Raw genomic sequence first — 26,763 nt, 5'->3', positions numbered from 1 at the left:
TGAACTATCGATACAGAGACCGTATTTGGACGCTGCATTCATCGGGAGCCAGGGCGCTCCGGACGCGTTTGTTTGTGATGATCCGTGTTGCTAGGCAGGAGCGCAGCTACAGCTTGTACCAGCCGGAGCTTTTTCTGGACATGAGGCTTCAGTTCCTAGAAATGAGTAACTGAAGTACCTTTAAAAAAGTTTCCTAAGAACGATAAACACTTGATTGTGAAAGTGATGGCAGAAAATCTACGTACTCAGAAGACAACTACACCGTCTGGGCAAATATTCTTTTCTTTCAAATCCTCCTTTGCTGGGTTAAAGAATAAATACAAGAAATTCACTTAATGCACTTAAGTAGCAAGGGGGCACAGTGGTTAGGTGGTCTTCCTCCTTACAGCATCACCTTTAGTACTAAAGTGTGTGCAGGGGTGAGGGGGGATAGGCTAGAGACATCTTCTGGGCTTCGTAAGGCTGACAGGACCGAATGCAGACTTGAAGCTTTGCATCCTCTTCACATCACTTGTGAGTGCTTCCCCCCGTCATTTCTGGAGCCCATTTGTGCTCAGGAATGATCTCTCTGCATGCTGTTGCTAGGACATGGTACCTCCAGCACTTGCATTTATTTTCTCAACTATTTGAAGCTAAGAAAACGTATCTTTAGATTACTACTTCTAAATATCAATCGCTAAAAAAGGGCAATTATTTATGGCAAGACAATAAAATTAAAATACAGATTACTTCAGAATTCTTCAAAGGTTTATTCATTCTCTGATACCTTCAAGACTCTTTTGTTTTATTCTTACTGAGAACAGCAACAAAGAAAATGCTAATTAGTCCTCAAGCTCAGGTCAAGAAAACCAGCTTCAGAGATGCACAGTGCCACCGATGAGCAGCTCCATGACGGTCTACCCAGGGCCACCTGAATCACAGAATCACAGGATGGTTGAGGTTGGGAGGGACCTCCAGAGACCACCTAGTCCAACCCCCCTGCTCAAGTAGGGCCACCTAGAGCATGTTCCACAATATGGCATCCAGGTGGGTTTGAATATCTCCAAAGAAGGAGACTCCACAACCTCTCTGGGCAGCCTGTTCCAGTACTCTGTAACCCGAACCATAAAGTTCTTCCTAACATGGCGATGAAACCTCCTGTCATTCAATTTATACCCATTAACTCTTGTTCTATCACTGGCCACCACTGAGAAGAGTTTGGCCCCATCCTCTTTACGTTGTCCCCTCAGGTATTTATAGAGCTTGATAAGATGCCCTCTCAATCTCCTCTTCTCTAGGCTACACAGGCCCAGCTTGCTCAGTCTTTCCTCATAAGACAGGTGCTCCAATTCCTTAATCATCTTCATGGCTCTATGCTAGATCCTCTCGAGAAGTTCTACGTCCCTCTTGTACTGGGGAGCCCAGAACTGCCCAAAATATTCCAGGTGTGGCCTCACCAGGGCTGAGTAGGGGGAAAGATCACCTCTCTCGACCTGCTGTCCACACTCATCCTGATGCAAGCCAGGATCCCATAGGCCTTCTTGGCCACAAGGGCAGAGTGCTGGCTCATGGTTAACTTGCTATCCACCACAACCCCCACGTCCCTCTCCACAGAGCTGCTCTCCAGCAGGTCAGCCCCCAGCCTGTACTGGTGCATGGGGTTGTTCCTCCCCATGTGCAGGACCCTGCACTTGCCCTTGTTGAACCTCATGAGGTTCCCTTCCACCCAGCTCTCTGGCCTGTCCATGTCCGTGAATGGCTGCACAGGCCTCTGGTGTGTCAGCTACCTGATGCCTTCTTGGAAGACAACTCCATAGACAAATGCGTCTCTACCATGCAGCTGCGTGCTTGATCCAAATTAGTTACAGCAGAGCATGCTTATAATAGCTGAACAGTCCACTTCCAGGATTTTTTGTTCAGGCTTTCAGTGGTTCTGTAGTTTTGCTTGATCACGTTCAAAAAACCTATTGCAACTCTCCTCCACCCCTGCTACCAACAAACAGTAGTTTATGAGTGAGGGAGAAAACTCGCACCATGTAAGATGAGGTAAGAACGGAGTTGGCAGTCTCTGAAGCTGGTAAGGCTCACGTTTGCCATGTCTCCATTAAATGCTTGCCCTCACTTTTTAACATGGTAAGAATAATGACTTTAGGTAAGGCATTAAAATACGTAACAAGATTCATGCTTTATAGATCTCCTTCGGGACTTGAGACACCACTGATGGACAAGTCCTGGTCCCACTGAAATCACAGGAAAAACCTATCTGTGGCCCACATCTGTGGGAGATTTAACCGTTTCCCTCAGTGCTAACATGACCCTGCACATTAGTTGTTCACCTGCAACATTCACCAGACCAGATACTTTTTTTTTTTTTAAGTTTCAGGTGCATTTTCTCACTTTATAAGGTATTGCCTTAAATTTATCAAACAAGTTGCAGACAACTTGTGAGCGCAGGCAGGAATGTGTTATGAGATGCAATATGCCAAACCACACGTACAATTATAAGAGACAATTTCAATCCATATATCTATATATATATATATATATGTATAAGATCTTTATTTTTTCGTTACTGTAAGGTGTGCTTATGACTTTTATTCCGTGTAGCCAGGGAAACCACTTAATAAATTTAAACCGCTGCACTCGATGCTCAGCCTCCCGTCGCTTCCGTGCTACTCAACACACGGCTGTTTGCGGCCCCGAGCCTTCACTAGCGGACGGGGACCGCCGCCCTGCCCGTCAGTCTGTCTGTCTGTCTGTCTGTCTGCCCCCGCCCCCGTCCGTCCCCGCGCCCGCCCGCCCGCCCCAGGCGCCCCCTGAAGGCCGCCCCCGCCCCCACCCCCGCTCCGGGCGCCCAACGGCCGCCGCAACGGCCGCGCACGCGCGAGGCCCGCCCCCGCCGAGCTTTCCCCGACCGTTGGCGCTCTGCGCATGCGCTCTGCTCGTGCTCCGCCGGCAAACCTCCCCCCCCCACCCCACGTCACGAGCTCCCTGCCCCGCCCCGTTGCCGTGGCTACCGGGAAGCGGCGGGGGCAGGGGAGGAGGGGGCTGAGCAGTGACGTCACGGGGACCCGGATGGGCCTCGCCCCGCGGGCGGAAGCAGGTGGCGGGAGCTGGGGGGGCGGGGCGGGGCGGGGCGGGGGGAGAGCGGCGGCAGCGGCCATGGGCACGGCGCTGGACATCAAGATCAAGCGGGCCAACAAGGTGTACCGCTGCGGGGTGAGTGCCGCCGCCGCCCCGCACCGCCTCTTCCAGTTTATTCCCTTATTTTTCTCATTTTTTATTTTTTTTCCTGATTTCGTAGTTTTTTTCCTGATTTCTTAGTTTTTTTTTCTGATTTTGTAATGTTTATTTTCTGATTTTTTAGTTTTTTTTTCTGTTTTCTTAATTTATTTTCCGATTTCTTAATTTTTTTTATTTTTTTGTTTTTTTTTTCCTCATTTCCTATTTTTTTTCCCCACTGATACAGTTGTTGATAGCGATAAAGCGGTTTTGCAGAGTTCCCCTTTTGCAGCTACTTGAAGGAACGCAGGGGGCTTTCATTCCTTTTTTCCTTCTCATTCTTCATTCACTTTAAGTAGTAAAAAAAAAAAAATCACAAAAAATGTTTGCTCACTTTTTCTAGAAATAAAATATCATTAATCAGAGGTTTTCAGCTCACTTCTTTTATTTGTGGCAGTCCAGCCATTCACTCTTACTACACCCCAAATCTTTTTCACCCGTGCATCTGTCCCCCTATGCTACAAGCTCATCTGTCACGGTGTATAAATATACGTCTCGATTTACTGAGTGTTTTCAATGCTGGGAAACTGCTTTAATCAGATCGGAGTGGAAGGTTATGGAAAAAAAAAAATCAGTTTTGCCGTCACCAAATCGCAAGAGGTGGCATTCACAACCAGCAAAGTTATCAGCATGTGAACAACACAAATCTTCAGGTGCGGTGTCACGGTGGTAAATGCAGTCCTCTGTATCTCTCCAGCATCATTTTGCCATTGCATGTTATTAGAACGATCTTAATCCTTTTGTTTTGGTGTTGTAGTGTTGTGTTCTTCGTCAGTTTCTCTACTTGGCTTGCTTTATGTCATTTTGAACAGGATCTATTTTCTTAATACAAGAAAAGGATGTTTCTTCTGTCTGAAGCTGAAATTAAGTAAGGTTTTTATGGTTAGTCACTTCTGCTGTAACTCCACGTGAAAAGGTTTATAATTTTATTTCATTAACTAGGTCTGAAGTTTGGAGGTCTGGGTGGTGTGAAACCACAGTGGTGAAAGAGCCGTGCACTAGAAGTACAACGTGAATTTTTGATGGAGATTTCGACGGCACAGAAGGGAGTTACAAATCTCTCTTTAATGAGGCATGGAATATGTGCAGCTTTGTTTTTTGTAGAAATTTATTGATGGTTGTACACTTCACTGACATCAGCTATGCTAATAATACCTTTAGTCTATGTCAGCTTTCATCCCCAAATGTACTTTCATCAGTGCTACTTGAAAACGAAGGGATTCCTGTAGTAAAGTTCATAGTTCATCCAAATATATATTCTAGCTATTCATCTGAAAGCAACAGGGATACTGTGGCTTGACCTGTGGCTTGACCTGATCTTTGGTTGTCCAAACCCATTTAAAGTTTGCACCCAAGTGCAGTCACTTGGATACGAAAGAACATGATATCTAAATTGTGCAGTGATTCAGCAGCCTTTTTGTTAGGCCTATGGCAAGGTAACAGCACAAAACATTGCTAAAACATTGTTGAGAGCTTTCTAAGTCGTAATTTGTGTAAGACCGTGATTAATTCAGCATAACTTCATGGTGCAACTCACTTCTGCCTTCTGCTGCCTGTCTTGTGCTGGCAGTATTGGCCAGCGAGCCAGGTTGGGGAAATGGCATTTGGTTGGAGTCGCTCTTTAAAAAAAAAAAGAAATCTATTGAATCAGATATCCTTTTGTTTTTCTTATGAATGTCTTATCAAATAGAGTAGAACAGAGTATATTTGATAATCAGTATCCGAATGGACTTGAGCTGGATGTGAAGGAAAAGGTGACGGTAGAGAGATGTCTTAACTTTGAGCTCCAGGGAGTTTATATGATAGGTTTGTGTAAGTATGACAAGGTTTGTCCGTGCAGGAAAATGTTCTGTGCAATTAAGCAGAGGGATAGTTAAGGTACCTTTAATGTGCCTTATGTTAATTTTTGTATGATTTATAAAGGCAATTGGTATGTAGCAGACTACTTAAGAGACAAAGAAGATTGCCTTGCACTCCTAAGTAGGTATGAAGCATTTGTTTAGGAAGTTGACATGTAGTAGCTAAAATATTTTAGTCTTTTTAATTTAATAAATTCTAAAAGCACCGAATGGTATTTATGCTGAGGGTCATTTTGGCTTTAACAGCAATCTAAATGGGGTAGGCATGTGACAGCGTATAATTGCCTTCTCTGTCATCTCCGCATGTTGGTTATGTGAAAGTAAGTGATATAATCTAGCCTGTAGGATTTCCCTTCATTGTGCAAGAATCAGCCATGTGCTGCCAAACACAATCTATTTCTTATTTCAAGAAGCAATGGGTAGCCTACAGAATGGAGATCAGATGTAGTGGAGCAGGAAACTGGATGAACGAAACAAAGTTGGGTGGATGAAGAGCAGTCTAAAGAATCTCAGCCTGTGCTTTTAGGTTACAATAGACTGAAGATTTGGTAGTGGCAGTGGCTGCTGATTCTTCTATTCAAGCTCTGGCTTTGTATCTCGTGAGGTGAAATATTCAGGGATTCAGAAAATATTCAGGTGAAATATTCAGGGATTTTTAGTGATTGGCATCTCTGGATCTGTTAAATGTACGTCAGCCAGCAACCGCCAATCTTTTGAGAGTATTTGCTGTACTGCTTTATTGCCTATAAGAGGTAAAGGTGAGGGGAAGCAGATGTGAGAGACCCATGTTTAACAAGTAATTGTTCAGAGGATCTCATTATAGTAAACTCCATACTGATCGAGGCCCTGAAGGTATGGGATTTTTTAATATAAACTTCTAGGGAGGAACTCTTAAAGTTTACAAACTTACTTTTAATGTTATTGCACAACTCTTTTGATTCTTGTTAGGGAAAAATATTGTTCAAGGTAGGTGTCAGAAGGCTGGTGAGTGGAGAAGTAAGGGTGTGTCCAAAATGGATAGATGGCCAGGAAAATTAAGTCTGAGTAACTTCGTATTTTTTGCTTTTTGTAAGATCAGAGTGATACGTATGTTTCACTGTAGGCTCCTCATAAAGCCAAGACCTTTTAAATTTCTCCTTGGTGGTGAAATAATCATGTAACCCAATCTTCAAATTACTGTTCTCTGTTGTGTTGAGTTGGGTCAGATGACTTCTCATACTGGTACAGTGACCTTGGTTATACTAAGTCCACTTGAACTCAAGCATTTTTCATTGTTCCCAATCTCCCATGCCAAGTTGAAGTCCCTTCACTTCCTGAAACTTTCTTTAGTGCAAGGTAGTTGAGAAGGCAATAATTCTGTTATTTTTAATTCCTTTTTGCTCTGTGTTAACTGTGCTTTTTAACTGGGAGAAACTGGACCATAACATTTATAAAATAGTCACACATCGTACAAGTCTGTGATCGTGTTTCTGGTTTTAGAAAGAAAGCTGGTTAAAACAACTTGTTGTGATAAATGGTAAGCTGGTAAGCAATTTCTATATTAATTGTTTATAATCATCTAGAACTGGAGGAATTAAGCAAACAAAGACCTTTATTTTTTCCAAACTTCAGTTTCAGAAAATCTGGTTTAAACAAGTGACCTTAAATTGTGGGTTAAAAAAAAAAAACACCAAGTTTGCCATTTCCTGGAGCAAGAAGAGTAACAGGATTGTTAGGGGATGGGGGATTTAAGAACAAAAAAGACAACAAAATGGATCCTAATAGCGCAGTTCTGTTATACTAAAATAAGGCTTACTACAGCAAAATTGTGTTTAAGTTCACAGGAACAGAAGATTTGTGTTCAGGAGACTTTACTTTTTTCGTTTTTTAATTGCATAGAGAATTGTGAGCCACTGAGGCTCACTTAATGAACTCTGGAATGCTAGAAGAATGAGAGGGGACAGGCACAACTAATGATGCATTTTGGTTGGCAAACCGAACAGGATGGCTGGAATAACTGTGGCAGTTAGTCCAAGACTGATAATTAAAAGAATTGTGGGCTGAAAAGGCTGAAAAATGCAGTGTGCAAAAAAAGGGTGCCATAGTCAATGTCAGCCAAGACTTTTGATGACAAGGAAATCCAAAATATACTAAGTCAGAATTTGCCCGTACTGAGGCCTTTTACTCTTTCTAAAAAGCAAACTGATTTGTAAAACTGATCGTTGAGGTTTTGAAGCACCCAACGTCTCATTTATTGGGCATAGCAAGCTTTTTCTACTGAATGTAGTTGGTTTCTCTGTAAGGAACAAGAAGAATATGTAGTTAAGATCTGGAGGTGGGTCAGATGGGTAATAGATGTGACAGAAAATGATCAGGAATACATAGTAAATGGGGCTTACGTGAACTTAATTGCAATTCTAAAATGTCCAAATATGTGCCCCTAGACCTAAAAGTAAAGGCCCATGAGGGGGAAAGAGGAATCTGACAGGGAGCTGAAGCGCTGTGCTGGTAGTCGGCTGATGGGGGACTTCGGCTCTGCCAGGCCAACGACAAGCTCAACTCATGGATGTACAGTTAATACCAAATGCAACTAGAAAAATGCTAAATGTTTCTATAAGGCATTCAATACAATGTCTTCTGCTGCTGTAAACACTTGAAAAAGTATGATGACATTTAAAGTGGCCTTGAAAGCCTGCCTTGTGCTTTGGTTCGGTTTGGTTTTGTTGTTTTATTCAAAATTACCTCACATTCGAAAACAAATGAGGCTGATATTTCTTATCAGTGATTCTGAAAAGTGATCAGTTCTAATCTGGAAGTACATAATACCTAGCTAAAAGGTTTTTTGTAGCTCCTTAGTCTAGCAGGCAGACCTGACAGTGTAAACAGGCAGGTTGGAATCAGTGTGTATTTTAACACTAGAAACAATTCTCGCCAAACAATTTAAGGGACAGTATAGTGTGTACTTTGATCCTTTGAATCCTTACATCAAGTTTAAAGATGCTGAATAACAGCCTAGCTCAGTCAGAAGTCTAAGCATGGCTTTGGACTGTAGAGCTGATATTCAGTGGCCTGTGTTACGCACTGCTTCATCGTACTGATCGAAGATCCTTCCTAATTGTCCCAGCCAAACTCAACAACTCTCCTCAAGAACTACAGGAAAAAAAGGAGTATGCTGTTGGATTAGATGAAGCAGATGTTCATTCTGGTTGTGACCTTGAAAGTGTCAGCTTTTCTGGCAGGTTCACGTGCATATTTGAAAGGTGAGGAACCGACAACAGAAAGTTAAACGCTTGTTTGGGATCATGAACCTGGGATGATCTTCTCACAGGAATGTTTTGGTCACAGCGTACCATGTGTACCTCACTACTCTGCTCTGCATCTTATTTTGTCCTTTTTGTGGATAGAGATACCCTTTTTAGGCAAATAATTCTTTGTAGAACTTCATTAGCGTAATTCCATCTCGCAAAGTTTTGTCAGCATGTGGTGGAGGAGTCCCTAGTGAATGCGGGGTTAGGAAGTGAGCAAAAGCAACTGACAGTAAGCTACTGCATTGTAATGAGTGGGGATCAGTGCCAGTGGTGACTTCCTCTGGGCCTTTAGTCTTGTGGTATTCAAGGTAAGGGAATCCCTTTTGATGCGGACTGAAAACAGAGCCAATTAGCCTCGTGGTGTCGTGTCACTTTTTCAAATGTTATGTGTTTGGTTTTGCAAAAATAAAGCTTTCTCTTAAATTGTCTGCTGACTGTAAGTATGTGAGCATCTTGGTAAGTTTATGTTCTTTGATTTGTACTTTGTGGAAGGACAGATGTAATGACAGCTTTGTATTTAGAGAGGACTGTGTTTACACACACACGCAAAAAAGTATAAAGTAGCTCTTCTTGAGAAAAGACAGCAGTTTTTCCCACCCCTCATCAAATGGAAATACAGCCTGATTGCATATAAGCAGGTTAGGTAAAAATTACAGCAGCTCTTTCGTGATGCTTCCCTCTCAAACAAGTGATTATTTCTTTTTAAGTTGCATGTTAGAAAATAGTTTTGAGTGTTTTTTCATTTTATTTACTTATTAGGAAACATTGGATGTTAGAAGAAAAAAATCATATTTAACTTCACGCCATTCTTCTTCCTTCTGCCCTAAATACATACAAGCTTCTTGTGTGAAGCCGTCTAGGTGATAGCTCTGGAACAGGTTGTTGCTGTGTGATAGGAGTCTGTCTTCATTTAGTGAAGCAGTTCATATGTTCAGGATTGTCCTTGCTCTTCCAGTGCAGCAGTACTCATTTTTCAAAGCAATAACCTAATTGCTTGTACTAATTAAAGCCTGTTCGCAAAGCAGTATGGTATTTAGGTCAGCTTTTCTTCACTGTCCTTTTGTGCCTCCTGCTCCTGGCGTTTCCCAGTTGCTGCAGGTCCTCTTCTCAGGCTTGTGGCGTGTCAGCCTTTGCTGTGATGCCTGATGTCCAGTTCTGCCTTAAACGACCTGACCCCTTCTCTGTATTGTCGTGCCCTACCACCAGTAAAGACAAAAGGCTGCGACATTCAAATAGCATCTGTTGTATGGGCACAACTACACTGGTTGTAACTGGTCGAGTGTAGAGTGGGCAGCCTGAACTGCTGTTTGAACTGAGTGGTCCCGAGTTTGGTGTCTGGTTTGCAAGGCTGGTGAAGGTGCAGAGAGCATTACTACTGAGCAGAAGACACAGTTAGCCCTAAGAAACTTTCTTAAGTTCTCAAATAACTTGCTGCTAGTTCCAGGTGTGTATGAACGTTTGACGTGGAATAAGGGGATTGGAGTGGATTCTCTATTGGAGAGGAAGGATAAACTATGGGGTATGGGATATGAACTGCATGTTGCTCTCCTGCAGTTAATCTTTTTTCAGTATTGGAGCTTCTAAACTGATCCTTGAAATTGATGCTGTGTTCTTGTGCAACTACTTTCTTAATGGGATAAGTGACACATCTCTTGACTCATACACCTTGTGCCTTGGATTCAGACAGGCTTTGAAATTGTTTGCCGAGTAGAAATTGGCTTGTGTAGGCAAACAACTGTGTGGTTTCTTTGTTTCTTTATGAGTCTGTTGTGTAGCGCTGCTGGGGTTAACATTATCCTTAGCTTAGACATCTCTTTTACAGCTCTGCCTTCTCTTCCATTTCCCTTGGCTGACCATCCTGCTTTTCATATAAGAATTCCTCGTGGAATTTGGAAATGGAACCTAACTTTTACCAACTGAACCTACGGGTATTTAGGAGGTTATTTTTCATTTGCCTGGACAGGAAAATGTCAAAGTTTAGGAAAGCAATTGAAGCTCTGACTAGTAGTTCTGCAAGGAAGAAGAGCATATTTTTAAAGAAAACAAACTGGAAGTACAACCGTCTGTTCCTCACATTGCTTTCATTATCAGTATTTGTCTCTTCTAACAAGGTTAGACTGTACTCTGGGAACAGTTTTCTTGAGTTGTTTGAAAATTGGTTAGCATGCTATCTGAGTAACAGCAATAGAAGAAATTGCTTTAAACAAATGCGCTCATGGTGTCTTTTCTCCCATTAGGAAATTCTTTCTGGAGTTGTGGTCATAACAAGTAAGGACACAGTCCAACACCAAGGTATCTCATTAACAATGGAAGGATCAGTAAATCTGCAGCTTAGTGCCAAAAGCGTGGGTGTCTTTGAAGCTTTCTATAACTCCGTCAAGGTAAGACCTGTGCTGGATAATATTTTTAGCATGGAGCTTTTCGTTATTTTCTTAAGTTTTTCCCCAGTAGCTCTCAGATGCTTATAGCACTTCATGGTATGCAAAGGAGAGAAAGCAGAGAAATGCTTAGCATTATCTAGCAATATATGGTGACATTTTGGGGGAGGAACTTGCACAGACGGGAGAATTTTCTTTAGGGCTGAAATATAGTAATACAAATAGTAAGGTCACTGGAGGATGCATTAGAGGAGCATCATGCAGTGACTGAATTTAATCAAACTTGGGTGCCAGATCAGTCATTACACCAAAAGTTTCTGCAGAAGCTGCTGAGGTTGCGTGCTGCTGGCCGTGGTACAGGACCTGCAGAGGTTCCTCAGTGCAGGATGATGCTGCATCCAACCTGTTTGACTGCAGAGTTCCTGGAAGGCCTGGCCTCTGTACTGCCCTCCAGGTTTGGAAGTGTGGGTTTTGGAATCCAGCAGGTCAGGTTGTCTTGGGCTCCACACAAGCATGGCTGTATTGATTGAAGGCAAGGCTGGCTATGTCTGGAGGCAGTGTAGCTATATTTACAAAAATAGTTTGCCTAAATTAGCATAGCTTAAGTGTAGGATCTTTTAAGCCTTTGTTTGTATCACAGTTAATTTGTTTGTAGTGTGAATAATCTGACCATGAATGATCAGAAAACAGTAGAAACAACAGATTGTTTGTTTGTTTCAGCCTAGTAGAGGGAAAATACAATTAAAAGTTCAGAGAAAAGAAGTGTAATCTTCAAGCAGAGCTACAGTGAGCATGCCTCTTTATAGTTGTGTTGTACCCTTTTCATGGCCTGAAGTCCACATTTGTTGATTAGCTTCCTTCTAAGAAAGAAATAAAAACTTTATTTTGAGCTAGAGAAATAAAGTTCCTGTTATGATGACCCCTAAGATGGGCTCAGTTCATTTAACCCCCTCACTTCATTCAGCATCGCTTCTTTTGCTTTCTTTCTGCTCATTCTGGTTGATTTAGTTTACTAGAGTAGTAGAACAGGAGAGGGCACATTTATTTTTGATAAATCAGGTTAATTGATTTGAATTGAATTATGTTATCGATAGGCCAGATGAATGTCTAGTTTGGCACAAGAGAAAGCAATACCACATGGCAGAACAAGTTAGGCTGCTTCCTTCAGCATGAGTAAACTGTTAGCTTGGTGCAGTCATTCCTCCTTCTCATGTTAAAAGCAAAGGTTGGAATAAGCCTAATTAGGGAGAGTATAGCTTTTGTCTCATTAAATGTCAGAACAGTAATTACGATTTCAGCTCTTGCAGGTTTTAAACTCAACAAATACATATAAGTAATGGAAAAGTAATAATGATGGATTGCATCTCTTAGCAATGAGAGGTTCAAGCTACTTTAACTGTTTGCAAGAAATGAAAACCTTGAATGAAAATAAAATGCTAATACTGTAGTATTACAGTCCAGGACTGTACTGGATATTCAGTCTGTTTCCTTCTCATGTCCTAGTCTTGCTGCTTTTGCTCTGTTTGTATTTATGTATGCATGTTTCATGAGGATTAGGAGGATTCCCCAGTCAAATGCCAAATCACAGCTAGCCATCGTTCCAGTGAGAGATCAGCCCTCAATATAAATCTTTAGGGTGGGAAGGGTGGGCAGCAGGGTAGGGGGATTGCCTAGCTGCTCAACTGGCATGTTGATTCCTGATGCTAATATTGAGGGACGTAATTTGGAAAATGAAACTTTGCTTTCCAGGGCGCTTGAGACTCTGCTGTTTTAACTCTCTGAATATGTTTAGTTGTTAATTTGATACAACCATAAAATAGATTGTAAATTGTTTTCCTCTGCAAAGCATTCATAATATTTCTATTCCTTGTAAAACTGGAGAACTGCGTATCAGGAAGAAATACCTGAATTTTTGGAAATTCACAAAGTCTGTTAGAGTTTAGTAATGTTGTTGGTTCATATTGAAATGATGGAACTGTCATTGTGCTTCAAACTGAATCTTAATATTTGTTTTTGCAGCCTATTCAAATTATTAACAGCACTATTGAAATGGTAAAACCAGGGAAACTTCCCAGTGGCAAGACAGAAATTCCTTTTGAATTTCCATTGCATGTAAAGGGCAACAAGGTTTTGTATGAGACGTATCATGGTGTCTTTGTTAATATTCAGGTAAGGCAGTAAGACAGTTTTCTCTGTAAAGAAAATCTGAGCTTTTTTTACCTGCAGTATCTCTTGTTCTTGTTTTGTTACCTGCAGTATCTCTTGTTCCTTGGAAGCTGAGGATGAAATTTTCTGATAGTTTTATTTTCATAGTGCTAGTCTTTATATACGTGTGCTTCTGTCAATTTGAAGAATGAGCAAAAAGTTAGAGATTCTTTGAAATAAGTAGAGCTTTTAAGCTTCTTTTTATTGCTGCGGTGTTCTTGTGATGCATGCTAGACATTTTCTAGATGTAACAACATTAAAAAATGTCAAGCATGTTAACCTTTAAGTATTAGTTTGTAGGTCGTTTCTTGCTTCCTGTTTCAGACAGAGTTTCTAAGATTCGGAACTTTCCACAGGTGCTAACACTTGTTAAAAGTGGCAAAGAAAACATTTTGAGATCTTGAAATTCTGTCACTATAATATGTTTCATAAATTGCTGTAAAATCTGTCCCTTTTTCAGCCAGTTTAAGCCTTGTACTGGAAATAGCCAGTGGTAATGAAACTGATCAGATGTCATATGGGATGTACAAGAGAGAATTAAGAGCATACTGGGGTTTTGGGTTGAGAAAGTATAAAACATATTTGCTATGATTGTTAAATCTCGTAATGTTCTTTTACAGATAAAATATAAAAATACATTCAGGGTGATATTTGCATCTAGTTCTGATCTTTCTTTTTATTATTATTTTTGGTGAAAGAAGCTGCATCTCCTATTATATAAACAGTCTGCAGTGCATACCCCAAAATAAATGTGTGTAGTGTTCATCTAGTACCAGTGAGGTTTTGTTAGCATAGCAGACCAACAAATTACTGCTAATAATACTTAACATACTCCATTTTTAGTATCTGACTTACCAGATCCATCTTAAGACACGGGCATAAATCCAACAGCAACAAAGCTACCTAATGTTCAGAGTGTGTTTTCCTGCATTTATTTTTAAGAAGCATCCTCTAACTGGAAGAAATCTTTCCACCACTTACAGTTTCAGGCCTTCCATATGGAGTAACCCTTTAAAGAAATATGACATTAACAGAACAGTAACGAGATGTCTTGCCTGAAGTACCTTAAGTCAGAGCTCTTGTAACATAACTGATTACCCTCTTGATGTTGTAGACATACTACATCCATTCCCTTCATGGAAAAAAGGCTGCAACTCTATCTGCTTTTATTCAAAAAAGCCCATGTGTCTGAGTAAATTCATAATGAAGTCTCAAATCAGTGTTTAGAGTTTGTAGCATCCTCAAAAAACATGAGTTGTTTGCTTTCCTGTAGAGATGGGTAGTGAAATTTCCTGCCCCAAACTGTACATACAACATGGTTTTAGCAGAGTCCTGTGGAAAAACAATTCTGAAATTTGACCTTGTTTGGTTACAGATTGCCACACCATAAATGGGTTGTTATTTTGAGGAGAAGTCTACTTTTCAGCCATCTCTGAATGTAAATGTTGTGTTAATCGTTGCTTCTTCTTACTGGGGAGTGTTTTGTGTTTTTCCTCAAGAAAAATTTGAAAGGGATCCATGAAATGACAGTTTTCAGACCAGTGCTGATGAAGAATTGCTGGGTTGTAAAACACTTTTTCCCTATAGCACACTGATGTATTAGATCTGATGGCACAGTATAACAGTTAGTTATTTAGCTGAACTGAAAGGTAAATTCCAGGCTTTTCAATTACATTAAAAAGTCTGGGATTTTAAACAAACAAATAAAAACTTAAAAGCCTATCAGAAGTTACTAAAAGAATAGCAGGAGTGTAAACTGGAGCATTAGACCTGTAAAACTAGGCATTCCTTTCTTGTTAAAACTCCTAAGACCTGACTTTATTTTCATGGGATACAAAAAATTGGTGGTGATAGAAAGTTCACAGACAAAATACTTCTAACTAATGCTCCAGTCTGCAGTCTTCCTAGATCTTCCTTTCCATGAGAATTTTAAAATAAAGTTTTAGTGAGATTATGCCTTCAGATTTACTTGCTTAACATGCACCTTTAGTTACTAATTTTAGTATTTTGCTTCAAGATCTTATTATTATGCTTGAAGATGTTACTGAGATTTTATATCGTAAGCATACTTTCTCAATATTGTTATCACAGGTTTGTACAGTTGGCTTCTAATCCAGTCATACTAGCTGCATCTAGATAGTACCATGATTTTGTAGTAATGGGAAGGATTTACAAACCAAAGAAAGAGTTCTGTGCCTATCTGAGGACTGTATATTTTGACTGAATAATCATTATCACCATAATAAAACTCCTGATAGTTTTGTCTGAATATGTCTTGCCTGTTGTGATGTTTTCACTGGGGCTTTTGTTGTTGTTATTGCCATTGTTATGGAGCAAATCATGATCCTGTTTTTCATCTGGTGTTTCATTCCTTTTCAGCATAGTCAAGTAGATAATATTTTTTTAGCCTTGGCAAGGAAAGCCTTGTCTGAAGACTTGTCATGCAGCTTTCAGAGTTCTGATTTCCTATGCTGTATCTAGTTTTGCCTTAGGTTACTTGTAAACTCTGAATTAGTATGTCTGAAATTCTTTGGTATCCATCAGAATTTACCATTTTTGCAGAACAGTTTTGGACAATTCAGAAGCAAGCTGAATGTACTTATGTTAGTGAACATCTATAAACTAATAATAAAAAAAAAGAAGTTTGTTTTTTCCATTTAAATACAAAGCCTTAGATCTATTATTCTTGTGTTCTCACCCATCCTGCACCAGGATCTTTTATAGAAGGTCAGGCCTCCAAAGCCTTTTGTTTACCCTGTGTTTCCATTGTGTACTTTATTCCTCCCATCATTTATATCCAGAAGGATATTGCTTAAATTACACATTATATATAGAGCCATGTAAGTTGGAAGAGGCCCTTAAGATCAAGTCCAACCATCACCGAACACGACAAAGGCCACCACTAAACCATGTCCGTAAGCGCCATGTGTACACGTCTCTTAAACACCTCCAGGGATGGCGACTCTGTCTCTTCCCTGGGCAGCCCATTCCAATGCCTAACCGTTCTTACAGCGAAGAAATTCTTCCTGACATCTAATCTAAGCCACTCCCAGTGGAACTTGAGGCTGTTTCATTGCATCCTATGTGACTATCTTAATTTTACGTACTACTGGTAGCACACAGGATGGAAAGAAGTCCCTTGGCTTTTGTCTACATTCAGATGTTTTTTCTAATACTTCCCATATCTTTTTTCAGTCCTGGATTTCTTGGATAACATCATGTTTCTGGTTGGTACATCAAAAATGGTGCAAAACTGGTTGAGTTGATTTCCATAGGCCCGATAACTTGTTTATGATCAATATCAGATGTTTTAAGATATACTTCAATCATGAATATTTAGTTGGGTTTCTTTTTGTGTATGTGGTGGGTTTTGTTTTTTGTTTTTTTGTCTTTCCATCTCTTCTTTTTGCAAGCTGAGGATAAACTGTAATTAAAAGGTTGATCATTAGATTTCAGCCAGCCTGAGTCTTTTTTTCCTCTGTCCCTGAAGAGGAAAATGTATTCTTTCCCAAGATTATTTAAGGTGCACTGGTACCTGATAAAACAGATACGTAGATAAATTTGGGGAATGTTAAGCCTCTTTTACAAATCAGGCTTTAACTGCTTTAAAACGTTTTGCTAATTTCAAATAAATCAAATGGAAGCGTTCATTTGCTTCTCACTACTTTATATTTGTTCTCTGTCCAAATCAAGAAATGGAAAAAAAGGACTATAAATAGTACACTGCCTATTTATTTTTTCATTTGAGGAACTAAAGGTGCTGTTTAAGAAAAACTAGAAGTTATGAAGCTGAGACCTTCAGTCCGAGCATACCCATTTTTGCCTATTTGTCATCTCTAAAGAAGGAATTAAAAATGACCAAAACCATAAAATAAAACCAACCAACCAAAAAACACGCACAATAAAACAAACAATAAACCCCTAAAATACTCCACCCCAACAAATTTCTTATCTTGAAAGGACGTTGATAGACTATGTTGTAGGTGTTGAAGTGTACGAATACAGTGAAGGTTATAACTATTTTTCAACCACTGGTTTATGGTTTCCTTTGTAGGGAAGAAAGGAGAGGACATAGGCAGCAAGTTATTGAACAGCAAAATTAACCTTACACATTACTGCTTTTAAGTTGAACTGTGTATGGTTAAAGACAGTTCCCTATTAACTGTGCTTACAACTGTTATCATTGCTAAACTTATTGTAAGATTGAATTTTAAATTAGAAGGGCTGTGAATATATCTTGCTGATGATCACTTAGACGAATTGTGGTGAGAAGCAATGGAGTTAATCAGTCTTAACTGAATGTAGTTTGGGTGCTCAAGCCATACAAGAGTGCTACTCTGTCAGTGAATTAGTCCCTCGGTCTCATAATCTCTTATTCTGTCTTTAAGACAGAAGATAGGAAAAGCATGTGAAGATAATGATAGGATTGTAAACACAAACAAAAATTATTTTTCATTTGGGAGCATCTACAATCATTGTATAATTTTTGTGTCCTTCCCCCCCTTCTGCATCACTGGTATATACATTGCCCACTAATCTCTTGTAAATGATGCCTAAAATATTAATAACAGCAACATTTTATAAATATATATATATATATTTATAAATACAATATAAAAAATAATAATAAAAGTTAACAGATGGAGGAAATCGTTAAGTTCTTAAGTAAGGCTCTCTTCTTTTTTCTCTGCCACCCCATTCTTGGCAGTATACCCTACGGTGTGATATGCGGCGTTCTCTGCTGGCAAAGGACCTAACCAAGACTTGTGAGTTCATCGTCCACTCTCTGGTAAGCGGGGTTTGTATTAACTTTACAAAGTGAGTGGGTTTTTTGTTTGGTTTTTGTTTTGTTGTGTGGTGGTGCTCTGTTTTTGGTGGGTTCTTTTTTCATTTTAAGTGAAGTTTGGAGGTAAGGTTAGAAAAACAAGCAAAACAATCGGTAATAGCAGCATATATGATACGTTTGAGTAGAAGACATTCATAACAAAAGTATCTAGAAGTTGTAAGGTGTCACTTGTTCCTGATTAGAGTAACACACCTCTCTTTTCATGTAAAGAAAATGGTACAAATAGGATTTGCACTGAGCTTATCCTCTTACTCATTCTTTTCAGTTCTGAAACAATGGTGTGGTTAGATTAATATTACAGTATTCTTCTAAACACTGTTTCAGGTTATCTGAGCACTTCTTAGCCAAAGGTTCCGGGCACCTGTAGTGCCTGTCCTAGAAGCGGGAATTTGTTGGTGGGGAGGCAATACCTAATTTCTGTTACTCAGATGATGAATCATGATTTAGAGCCCTGAGTCAAGGTATTGAGGTTAGGACTGCATCAAACTGGAAATAAGAAACTTGTCAGCTTAATCACCTGTATTATATAAGCCTGCGATTGGCGATATGCTGAGATATGCAGGTTAACAAATATCCACGTGGCGCAGTCAGGGACATGGAGACAGTCTTTCTCCTGTGCAGATATCATTTTAGGACAAGATTTGACTGTCTCACAAGAAATGCTTTACTGCTTGTTAGTTGGAAGTTCCTATTGTTTTGTTTTTGTCTTTTTAAAGATCTTTTCAGTTTATATTGCCACACATGTTCAGAGCATCTGATATCAGTACAGACTGTGCAGGCCTAATTAAATACCTCTTTTTTTTTTTCCACCCAGAATTTGCTAGAACATACTGTTTGTATCGTTCCTTAGAATGCTTTAACAGGACACTTAAAGTATTAGACTCTGTTGCCTGTCTTATGAGTAATGGTGGAAGCATTGTTTTAGTTCCATACTACTCTTGTCGCAGATTTAGCTAGGTGCTATAAAGAGGTCTACTGTTGGTAAGATTTTATTAATTTCTAAAATACGCTACTTTTTATTAGTCCATTATTATATTGTAAGTAAGCCACAGTTGTCAAAATAGTGAACAAATTACATTATGCGGTTTCCTGATTTTATTTCTTGTTCCCACTACAGCACTTCTTAGATCACAAGTCAGTAAATCATGACAAATCTTGCTGTCAGGGTGAATTAATTAGGTTTTACTGAACATATAATTCTCACTGCCCATGCTCAATGCACTATTTCCCCTAACCTTATTCTTTGCCAGAATTTGTCATTTGTGGGAAAACAGTCAATCCTTTTACTGGTATCTTCCATCCTGCAGCTGGAGAGCAGAAGCTATTTCAAATTCTTGAATAGAGAGGGTAAATCCTAAGACTTCAAGCTAAGCTCACTGGTGTTGCAGTGCTCTATCAGCTCCCAGTCACATACAGTTGGTCTCTCATGACTGGTGCTGCACTGATCACTTACTCTAAATGTGTAAGTAAAAGACAGTGGATCTCTGTGAGATAAGCATGGAGACAGGTTTGTGAAGGGCAAGTGAAATTTGCCTTCCTGATACAAGGTAGAGACTCATTTCAGCGGGGTTCAGGGCCCACTGAGCCACTTAGATAAAGACTAACTTCTTGGTTTTGTGATAACTATTGTGATAGGAACTGAAGAACCATAATAATGTGCCCCCAGAATTGCTACTCTGGTGCGGAAAGTTAACCCAGACCAATTTTTTTTTTATTTTACAGTTAAGGAAGCTGAAACTCTAAGTCATTAAATCAACACTAGACTAGATTCCATCACCTGAGGATCTCCTAGTAATACGAGGATGGCTTGACAGAGCTGAGCTGGTACTGGGATGGCAACAGAAAGAGCTCAGAGTGCTCAGAGACAGCAAGAGGGAGAGAAAGTTCATAAAATGTATTTGGAGTAATGGAGCAAGTTTGCTTAAATTTACCCCTCTCTCCTGCCCAAATTTGCTAATTGTTGACAATGGAAGGAAACATTAGACGTGACATACAAAATGTAATTATTTGTAAATACAGAAATGTGAAATATAACTTTTTCTGTAACATCTCTTATGTTTCAGAAGATTGGTAGCATATTTTTCTTTTCCAGGTGGTTTAGAGTAGTCAGCCACTCAGTTTTTTGTTTATTTCAGTGCAGGCAGAGCTTATGCCAGAAACTTACAAATGGGAAGTGCGCTGTGATTTATTGCAATGGTGAACACAAAATAACCCAAATTTGAGAGTTCTGTTTCTGCAACTCAGATTTGTAATGCATTGTGATTTGCTTAGACAAATCTTAGTATTATTTAATAACAAAGGTAGGAAATCTCAGTCTTCTGTTATACAGATACATACTTGCAGCATGAAGACAATCCTGAGAATTAACACAGCCAACGGCTGTTTGACTTCATTGTATTTTTTTAGTACTTAGAGTGTGTTTGTGTGTTGTAAATCAGTTTACAGTTTAACTGTTTTAATTACAGTCACAGAAAGGGAAACTGACGCCAAGCCCTGTAGACTTCACAATTACTCCAGAAACTTTGCAGAATGTTAAAGAGGTAAGGTTTTCTTTCTGCTTTATTTATTTATTTATTTATTTATTTTTAATGTAATCCTTGTGTGATTCTGAATGAGAACAAAAGAAGAATGAATAAACACTTCGTGCATCATCTGCTCTTTTTCATTCCTATAAAGTGATTCTGCTTGTTCTCTTCTGACAGTGGTGATTAAAATAAGATGGAACTTCAGTAATGGTTAATTTTTTTTCCCATCTTTCTGAGTGAAAGATGGCAGTGAAGCAAAGGAAAAAAGTCTGTAGCAAGATCCTTTAAAAAGGTATATTTTGAGATCTTTTTTTTTAATAGCACTCCGTGGCTTTGGGAAGCCAGCATAAACAGGAGTAGCTGCCTTGGTCAGTTAGCTTTCTGAATATGGTTTTCCATTTGCCCACTGAAACCTGTGTTCTGTCTTTCCAGATGTTTTTGTTGTGCTCTTTTTGTTAATAAGAGTACTTTCCTGCTATAGCTCTCCCTTCAGCATCCCCAGTTTGACTTCCATTGATCTTAATTCCGGACTTCTGAATTTCGATCTATTTTTCCAGTTGTTTCTTAAAGCAGACCTCTTGATCAGCTGTTGAGTTGTTTCATGCCGTCGTTGACCTTATTCTACGTATTCACAGAATGACTGCAGTTGGGAGGGACTTCTGGAGATGGGTTATTTCAGCCCCTGTGCTCAGAGCAGAGTCATCTAGAGCGGGTTGCTCAGGGTGATGTCAGTCACGTTTTCAGTATCGCAAAGGATGGAGACGTGCAGCCACTCTGGGCAACCTGCTACAGTGTTTGACCACCCTCAGTTAATTTTTCTTTAAATGTTTAAATGTAACTTCCTGTATTTCAATTTGTGCCTGTAGCCTCTTGTTCTTTCAGTGGCTGCCACTGGGAGGTACATGTAAAGCTAGCTTAGGATAAACTATGAGGAGTACTGAGAAAAGTAGTAAGGCTTTAGGGGAAATACACATTTATTTATTTATGTTAATTCTCGTAGATTAGGATTGTAGAAAATGGCCTTGAGTTCTTGTTCTGCAAATTCCTTTTATCTCCATCTCTGAGCTTCCTGACCATTATACTTCAGGGGGTGGTTATATGATGTCCCTATGAGGCAGAGAAGTAAGTCTACTTTTACTAATACTAGTGATGAGAAGAACCTGCTAGGAGTTGTACAATAAAAGGGCATTTCACTAATACATTGTAGGACTTGGTATTTTATAGAGGTTTTGTCAGGGATGTAATTTCTATTTCCATTGGGAGGTAACACCCAGATGAGGTCAAGTTTACTAAACACGTGAAAATTCCTCTCTCTTTCACCCAAAGATTTGTTTCGAGTGGAACAGCTAAATTCTGCAGAGGTGCTGGCTACAAGTGAAATGTTCTAAACAATAGCTGATGAGAACTATTTTGCCATTGCTTCTGGCAGTCAGGACTAAGAAGCAAAAAGACTGGGAGAAAAAAGGTTTTTGACAAGAGAGTTGGTTTGGAAGAAGGGAAAATCAGTTACATGGGCAAGGACACCACAAACACGCGTAAACAGATGGTTGGAAGGTAGGGGCGAACATCAAAGATGTCAATAACAAAAAATGAAGGAGGGAGAGGATAACACTTGCAAAAGAAGGGGAAGGTTAGAGCAGCATGATGAAAGAAATTGAAGAAAACTGGATGGTGAAGATACAAGCTGAAGATGTGGGTAGAGTACACGACTGTTTCAGTATGCTTCCTGCCAGAACTTGAAGTGTAACGGGAGCTTCTGGCATATGAGGAGTTTCTCTGCTGTCAGAGAGTATCTGTGATGCCTGCTGGCCTAAAACAGGGGGCACAAGGGGGCAGAAACCCACTTCGTTCTTCTGTGGAAACTGATTTCTAGACTGTCATCCTCAATCAGCTGTTGTTACAACTCATTTCATAAAGAGTAGGAAATGTGCTTGCTTTTGAGTGAATGTTCAAAGTTCAGTGTGATCCTGTATTGAAGTTAAGCTCCTTATTGACTGTCCAGTCTTTTAGTTGGTGTCTTGATACACAGCAGTATGATACATCTTGTATTAAATGAACATTTTAAATGCCCGTCTTCTCTCTCCGTAGTTGCCATGAGAGAGAAATTTAAAAGGTGGGGAAAATTACTGAAACCACAGACTGTATTATAATTTGTAATGAAACGGGACGAGAATGCAGTTCTTGATAGCATGGTGAAGTGACTTAACTGAACCATCTTGGTAATGCCTGCCAGTCTGCCTCCTTCACGTGTTTCCTGATTTCTTTTATTGTAATTAGTCAAGTTTTGTCAGCTTATCCCGGGAAAAATGGTCCTGTGGATGGAATGAGTAGGGGTGCATGTCAGGGGAGGGTAGTAGGACATATCATAAGGCATATCCATAAGGATGCATATTTAAAGAGTTAAATTAACCAAGTATTTGAGGCATTTCTGATTTTTTTTAGTTCTTAATTTTGCAGCTTCTTGGGCTTCCCTACGTACTTTGATAACTACCTTACAGACAGAAAGACAAGGAGTTGTTTTCCTGGTCTGCTCTTACAGTTTTGTTTGTTTTTCTCCCCATCTTCTCAGAGAGCCTCACTTCCAAAATTTCTCATCAGAGGTCACCTCAACTCTACAAACTGTATCATTACACAGCCGCTAACAGGGGAGCTGGTTGTGGAGAATGCAGAAGCTGCAGTGAAAAGTATTGAGCTGCAGTTAGTACGCGTGGAAACCTGTGGTAAGTTTCTCTGTAAATGGAACGTGTACAGCCTGCAGTAATTACCACCTGCACTTTCACCCTAAATATGCAAGACTGTCAAAGCCATGCAATTGAGAAGATTGAAAACACTGGCAAAAAATCGTTTTGCACTTCAGGTGGAAATGTCCAAACATTAATTTAAGTTAAATCTCTGTGACCCCTAATTTGGAGCGCTAATGTGAAAACTCACAGGTTAAAGGGCAAAAGGTCACGTCACATTCCATTCCCTGTGGTGTTTGTCCATGTACGTCCCCCTGTCGCTTTCCTCAGTAAATCTTCGTGTTTGAATTGTGGACACCGCTTTGCCTTCTTGCCTTCCCTTCCCTTCCTCCCCCTCTAAATTCCCCGCTTTCACCAGGCTGTGCGGAAGGTTACGCCAGAGATGCCACAGAGATACAGAACATTCAGATCGCTGATGGGGATGTCTGCAGGGGCCTACCCATTCCTATATACATGGTGTTCCCCAGGTTGTTCACCTGCCCCACGCTGGAAACAACAAACTTCAAAGTTGGTAAGTGGATAGAATTTTATGCTGTATTTATATCTTCCATTAAAAATGTTTCTAGTTTCACGTCAGCTTCTGGCAGGTGAAACGTGCACAGTGGATGAAACACTGTGGAAGAGAAAACAAGGACATCTATTTTGCTGTGGAGGTTCCATGACTAGGATTGTAGTGTGCTGCATTTCACATAGATTGAGAAAATGGAGACCAAATGCTTCCAATTAAAATCAGTTTTGAAACCGTTATGCTAGTTCTGACTAACAGAATTACATGGTATAGGGACAGAAGAAATATAGTAGCAGCAAGTCATTTTTTTCTGCCAAAAAGTCAGGTGTTATTCAGCATTTGAGTAATACCCCAAAAATAAATAAACAAGATGATCACTTCCTTCTTTTCATCACCAGTGAGAATCCCTCTTTCCACGGCCTCTCTTTTTTTGTTTCCCATTCTCCTACTGCATAGACTCAAATAGAAACAGTGAGGCAGACTTTGCTTTCTCGATCTACATGGGCCGCTTCTACCTGCTTACTCTATCCTAACTCCAGCATTTTCATTAACAAACACACAAAATTTAGGATTCTTCTCATTTGTTCAACCAAATACTTCAAAAGTTCTGTTTGCCAGCCTGTTCTGCTTTCCTTCATCTTCTTGGAGTATGTTGGTTCTCCTTTTTGTATTGCATTGCATCAGGTTGAAGCTGCTACTATAGTAGTAGCTGTCCCTACTTTTAGGATCCTTCCCAACTGAAGCTCCTCTTCATTTTCTGCTGTGCATCCTGCACAAATGTGCACGGGTAATTTTTTCAGCTTTGACTACCTGATTATATGTTCCCCCAAGAACATTTTTGCACCTATGTACAGTGATTATTCCCAAAATAATAGTCTACTTTTGCTATCTTTAGCAATTAAATAGTAATGTACAGTGACAAATGGCTACTGTTAACATAGTACCTATTTCTTGAGCATCTTCATATCTATATTAAAACTTTTTATATATAAAAGAGTTATTTTCGGTTTAGTTCTATCTCTAGTTTCCATCACTCATTAACTCCAACAGTCTTTAATTCTGTCTCCACTTAGAATTCTTTATAGATCTGATAACGATTTTGTTTCTGACCAACGCAATATAATATTTAAAGAGTAGAGAATTTTTGAGAATCGTTTTTAGAGGTTGCAGGTACGTTGTATTTTGGTGTTTAATTTTCTGTAATGCCTTAGAACTTTCTGTTACATGCTGACAGCATGGACAGGAGCCTGTTCCCTAACTCTTCTACTTAACATGCTTTTAAACAACGCATATTGTTTTGGGTAAGGTGTCTCACACCAAAGTCCATTTTAGCAGATGTCTGAACTTTGACATACAGTCTCCTGGTCAACAGGCATAGTTTCTCAGTGACATGGAACTGAATCCGGAGGAATCCCAAAGATTAGAACAAGCCAGGGTTCTTGGGGAATGACCCAAGGTCTCAGGTGCCAGTGATTAGGTTCTGTCTGGAGCACCTTGTTCAGCCTTGCCTTCCTGTATTACTTGGCCACAGAAAAATGCAGAGTATTGAAATAGTTCAGGAGAGCCTGGTGAAGCGATCATCTGAGAGCAGGAACTGTCTGCTCTGACCCTACTGTGACGGTGCAGGTTACGGGATTACTAAATGGAACTCTTTATTTTTTTCCCCTTCCCTCAGAGTTTGAAGTGAACATTGTTGTCCTTCTGCACGATGATCATCTTATCACAGAGAACTTCCCCCTGAAGCTCTGCAGGATGTAAATAGCCAGAGGAAGAATCACTTAAAGAATTTATTGGAAAAGGATGAAATTATTCAGAGACCAAGTGAAACTTTTTTTTTTTTTAACTGAAAACACAGCACTTCCTTCTCCCTGAAGATAGTTCTTGGGCTTTCAGTCTATAGATCTTCCCAAAGACTCTGCTCGTCTTACAATAGACTGTGTGGATGTATCTATCTGAAGAGCCTTGTCAAGTGTCTTTCTGACTTCAACAGCCACCTCTTCCCCCATTTTTGTCAACCAAATAGTGAAAGAATGATTTTTGGATATTTCTACAACTTGTAGAAATCTGTAATAAATTTCACTGCTTATTTCATAATGCAACACTTGTTCTAAAGTCTTTTAACAACTTCTTAAACTTAGTCCTGTTCCATATAATGTATAGAGATGGTGGGGGAGGGTAGGGTAGTGTGATATACTACTGAATAATGTCTTTGAAAGTATAATAAATGGTGCTACAACAGTGCACAGTAGTATCATGGGATGAATATTGCAAGATGACTGAAATAAGAGAGATGAAATTAATAATATTGAAGTAACACCAAATGTATTTTGGTCAAACTGGGAATGAGTTTGTATTGCAGGAATGCTTTCATTAGAAGTTAGTGCTTTGCAGCTGACTTCTACCTCCACTGCACTGGATCTTCCCTGGATTAGAAAAACATGGCCTTATTTTACCTTTGCTATATATGTAAAATATAGCACCAAGGAAGATCAGTCATAGGTTTTAGCTTAAGAACATGCTTATTCTTAGCATTTTACCATCTTTCCTCTTATTAAAGATGTTTCAGCTCCGAGGTGAAAAAGGAATGACTTAGCTGACAAACAGCATCACCGTGTTGTTGCAGACCCGTCCATTCAGAGGGCAGACTATACCAAGTAAGGGAGAAACTACATAAACTTCTATGCGGTGGACCTTGTGCCTTTAGGATATGATTCCTCATGATGCAAGTTACCATTCCAAGGGAGACAGGCGATTCAGTCTTTAAATAGGCGGGTTGATATTGTCACCTGATCAACACAGAAGTGTAAACACCAGGAGAGGCATTTGTGAAGGTAAGATACAGTTTCATGTTGAGAAAGTTTTATGCTGAGAAAGACGTTAAAACGTTTGTAATACTACATCTTAAAGGTTCACGTAAACTAGCAAGGCAGGAACAACTAGATGGGAAAGCCATTTCAGCAAGAATTAACCTTCCCAAGAACAGGTTATGGATTTTGGTGTTCGTTAAAGTCAACAGAACAGCCACACTGTTCTTCCATGAATTTTCCATAAAATTTTGTGTGGAACAGAGGAAGGCTAAGTATATAGAGTTACATTAAGTGTGAGTGTCAAGATGATAACCTAAAAAGAATTAAGAAAACTGCCCAAACCAAC

The 26,763-nt window shown here is 39.7% G+C and overlaps 1 protein-coding gene across 1 annotated transcript; it reads left to right on the top strand.

Moving 5' to 3' along the window:
• Positions 1–3,040: 3,040 nt before the first annotated feature.
• VPS26C (VPS26 endosomal protein sorting factor C) lies at positions 3,041–25,709 on the top strand. Its single transcript, XM_080602848.1, has 8 exons — positions 3,041–3,198; positions 10,645–10,788; positions 12,805–12,954; positions 17,699–17,779; positions 20,302–20,376; positions 22,931–23,081; positions 23,461–23,613; positions 25,286–25,709. The coding sequence occupies exons 1-8, from the start codon at positions 3,055–3,057 to the stop codon at positions 25,366–25,368; spliced, it is 981 nt and encodes a 326-aa protein (XP_080458974.1). The 5' UTR covers positions 3,041–3,054; the 3' UTR covers positions 25,369–25,709.
• Positions 25,710–26,763: the final 1,054 nt, after the last annotated feature.

Source organism: Anser brachyrhynchus (assembly GCF_964034855.1).
Source record: "Anser brachyrhynchus genome assembly, chromosome: 1".
NCBI lineage: Eukaryota > Metazoa > Chordata > Aves > Anseriformes > Anatidae > Anser > Anser brachyrhynchus.
The sequence above is the reverse complement of the archived record's forward strand: the minus strand, read 5'-3'. Positions and strand labels throughout refer to the sequence as shown.

What these genes read in the sequence shown, in the direction of transcription:
- VPS26C (XM_080602848.1), top strand. Translation starts at nt 3,055, where the DNA reads ATGGGCCTCGCCCCGCGGGCGGAAGCAGGTGGCGGGAGCTGGGGGGGC. An exon ending in AGTTCATCGTCCACTCTCTG is followed by an intron (nt 17,780 to 20,301) that starts GTAAGCGGGGTT and finishes TTTTAATTACAG; the next exon opens with TCACAGAAAGGGAAACTGAC. An exon ending in AGTACGCGTGGAAACCTGTG is followed by an intron (nt 23,082 to 23,460) that starts GTAAGTTTCTCT and finishes CGCTTTCACCAG; the next exon opens with GCTGTGCGGAAGGTTACGCC.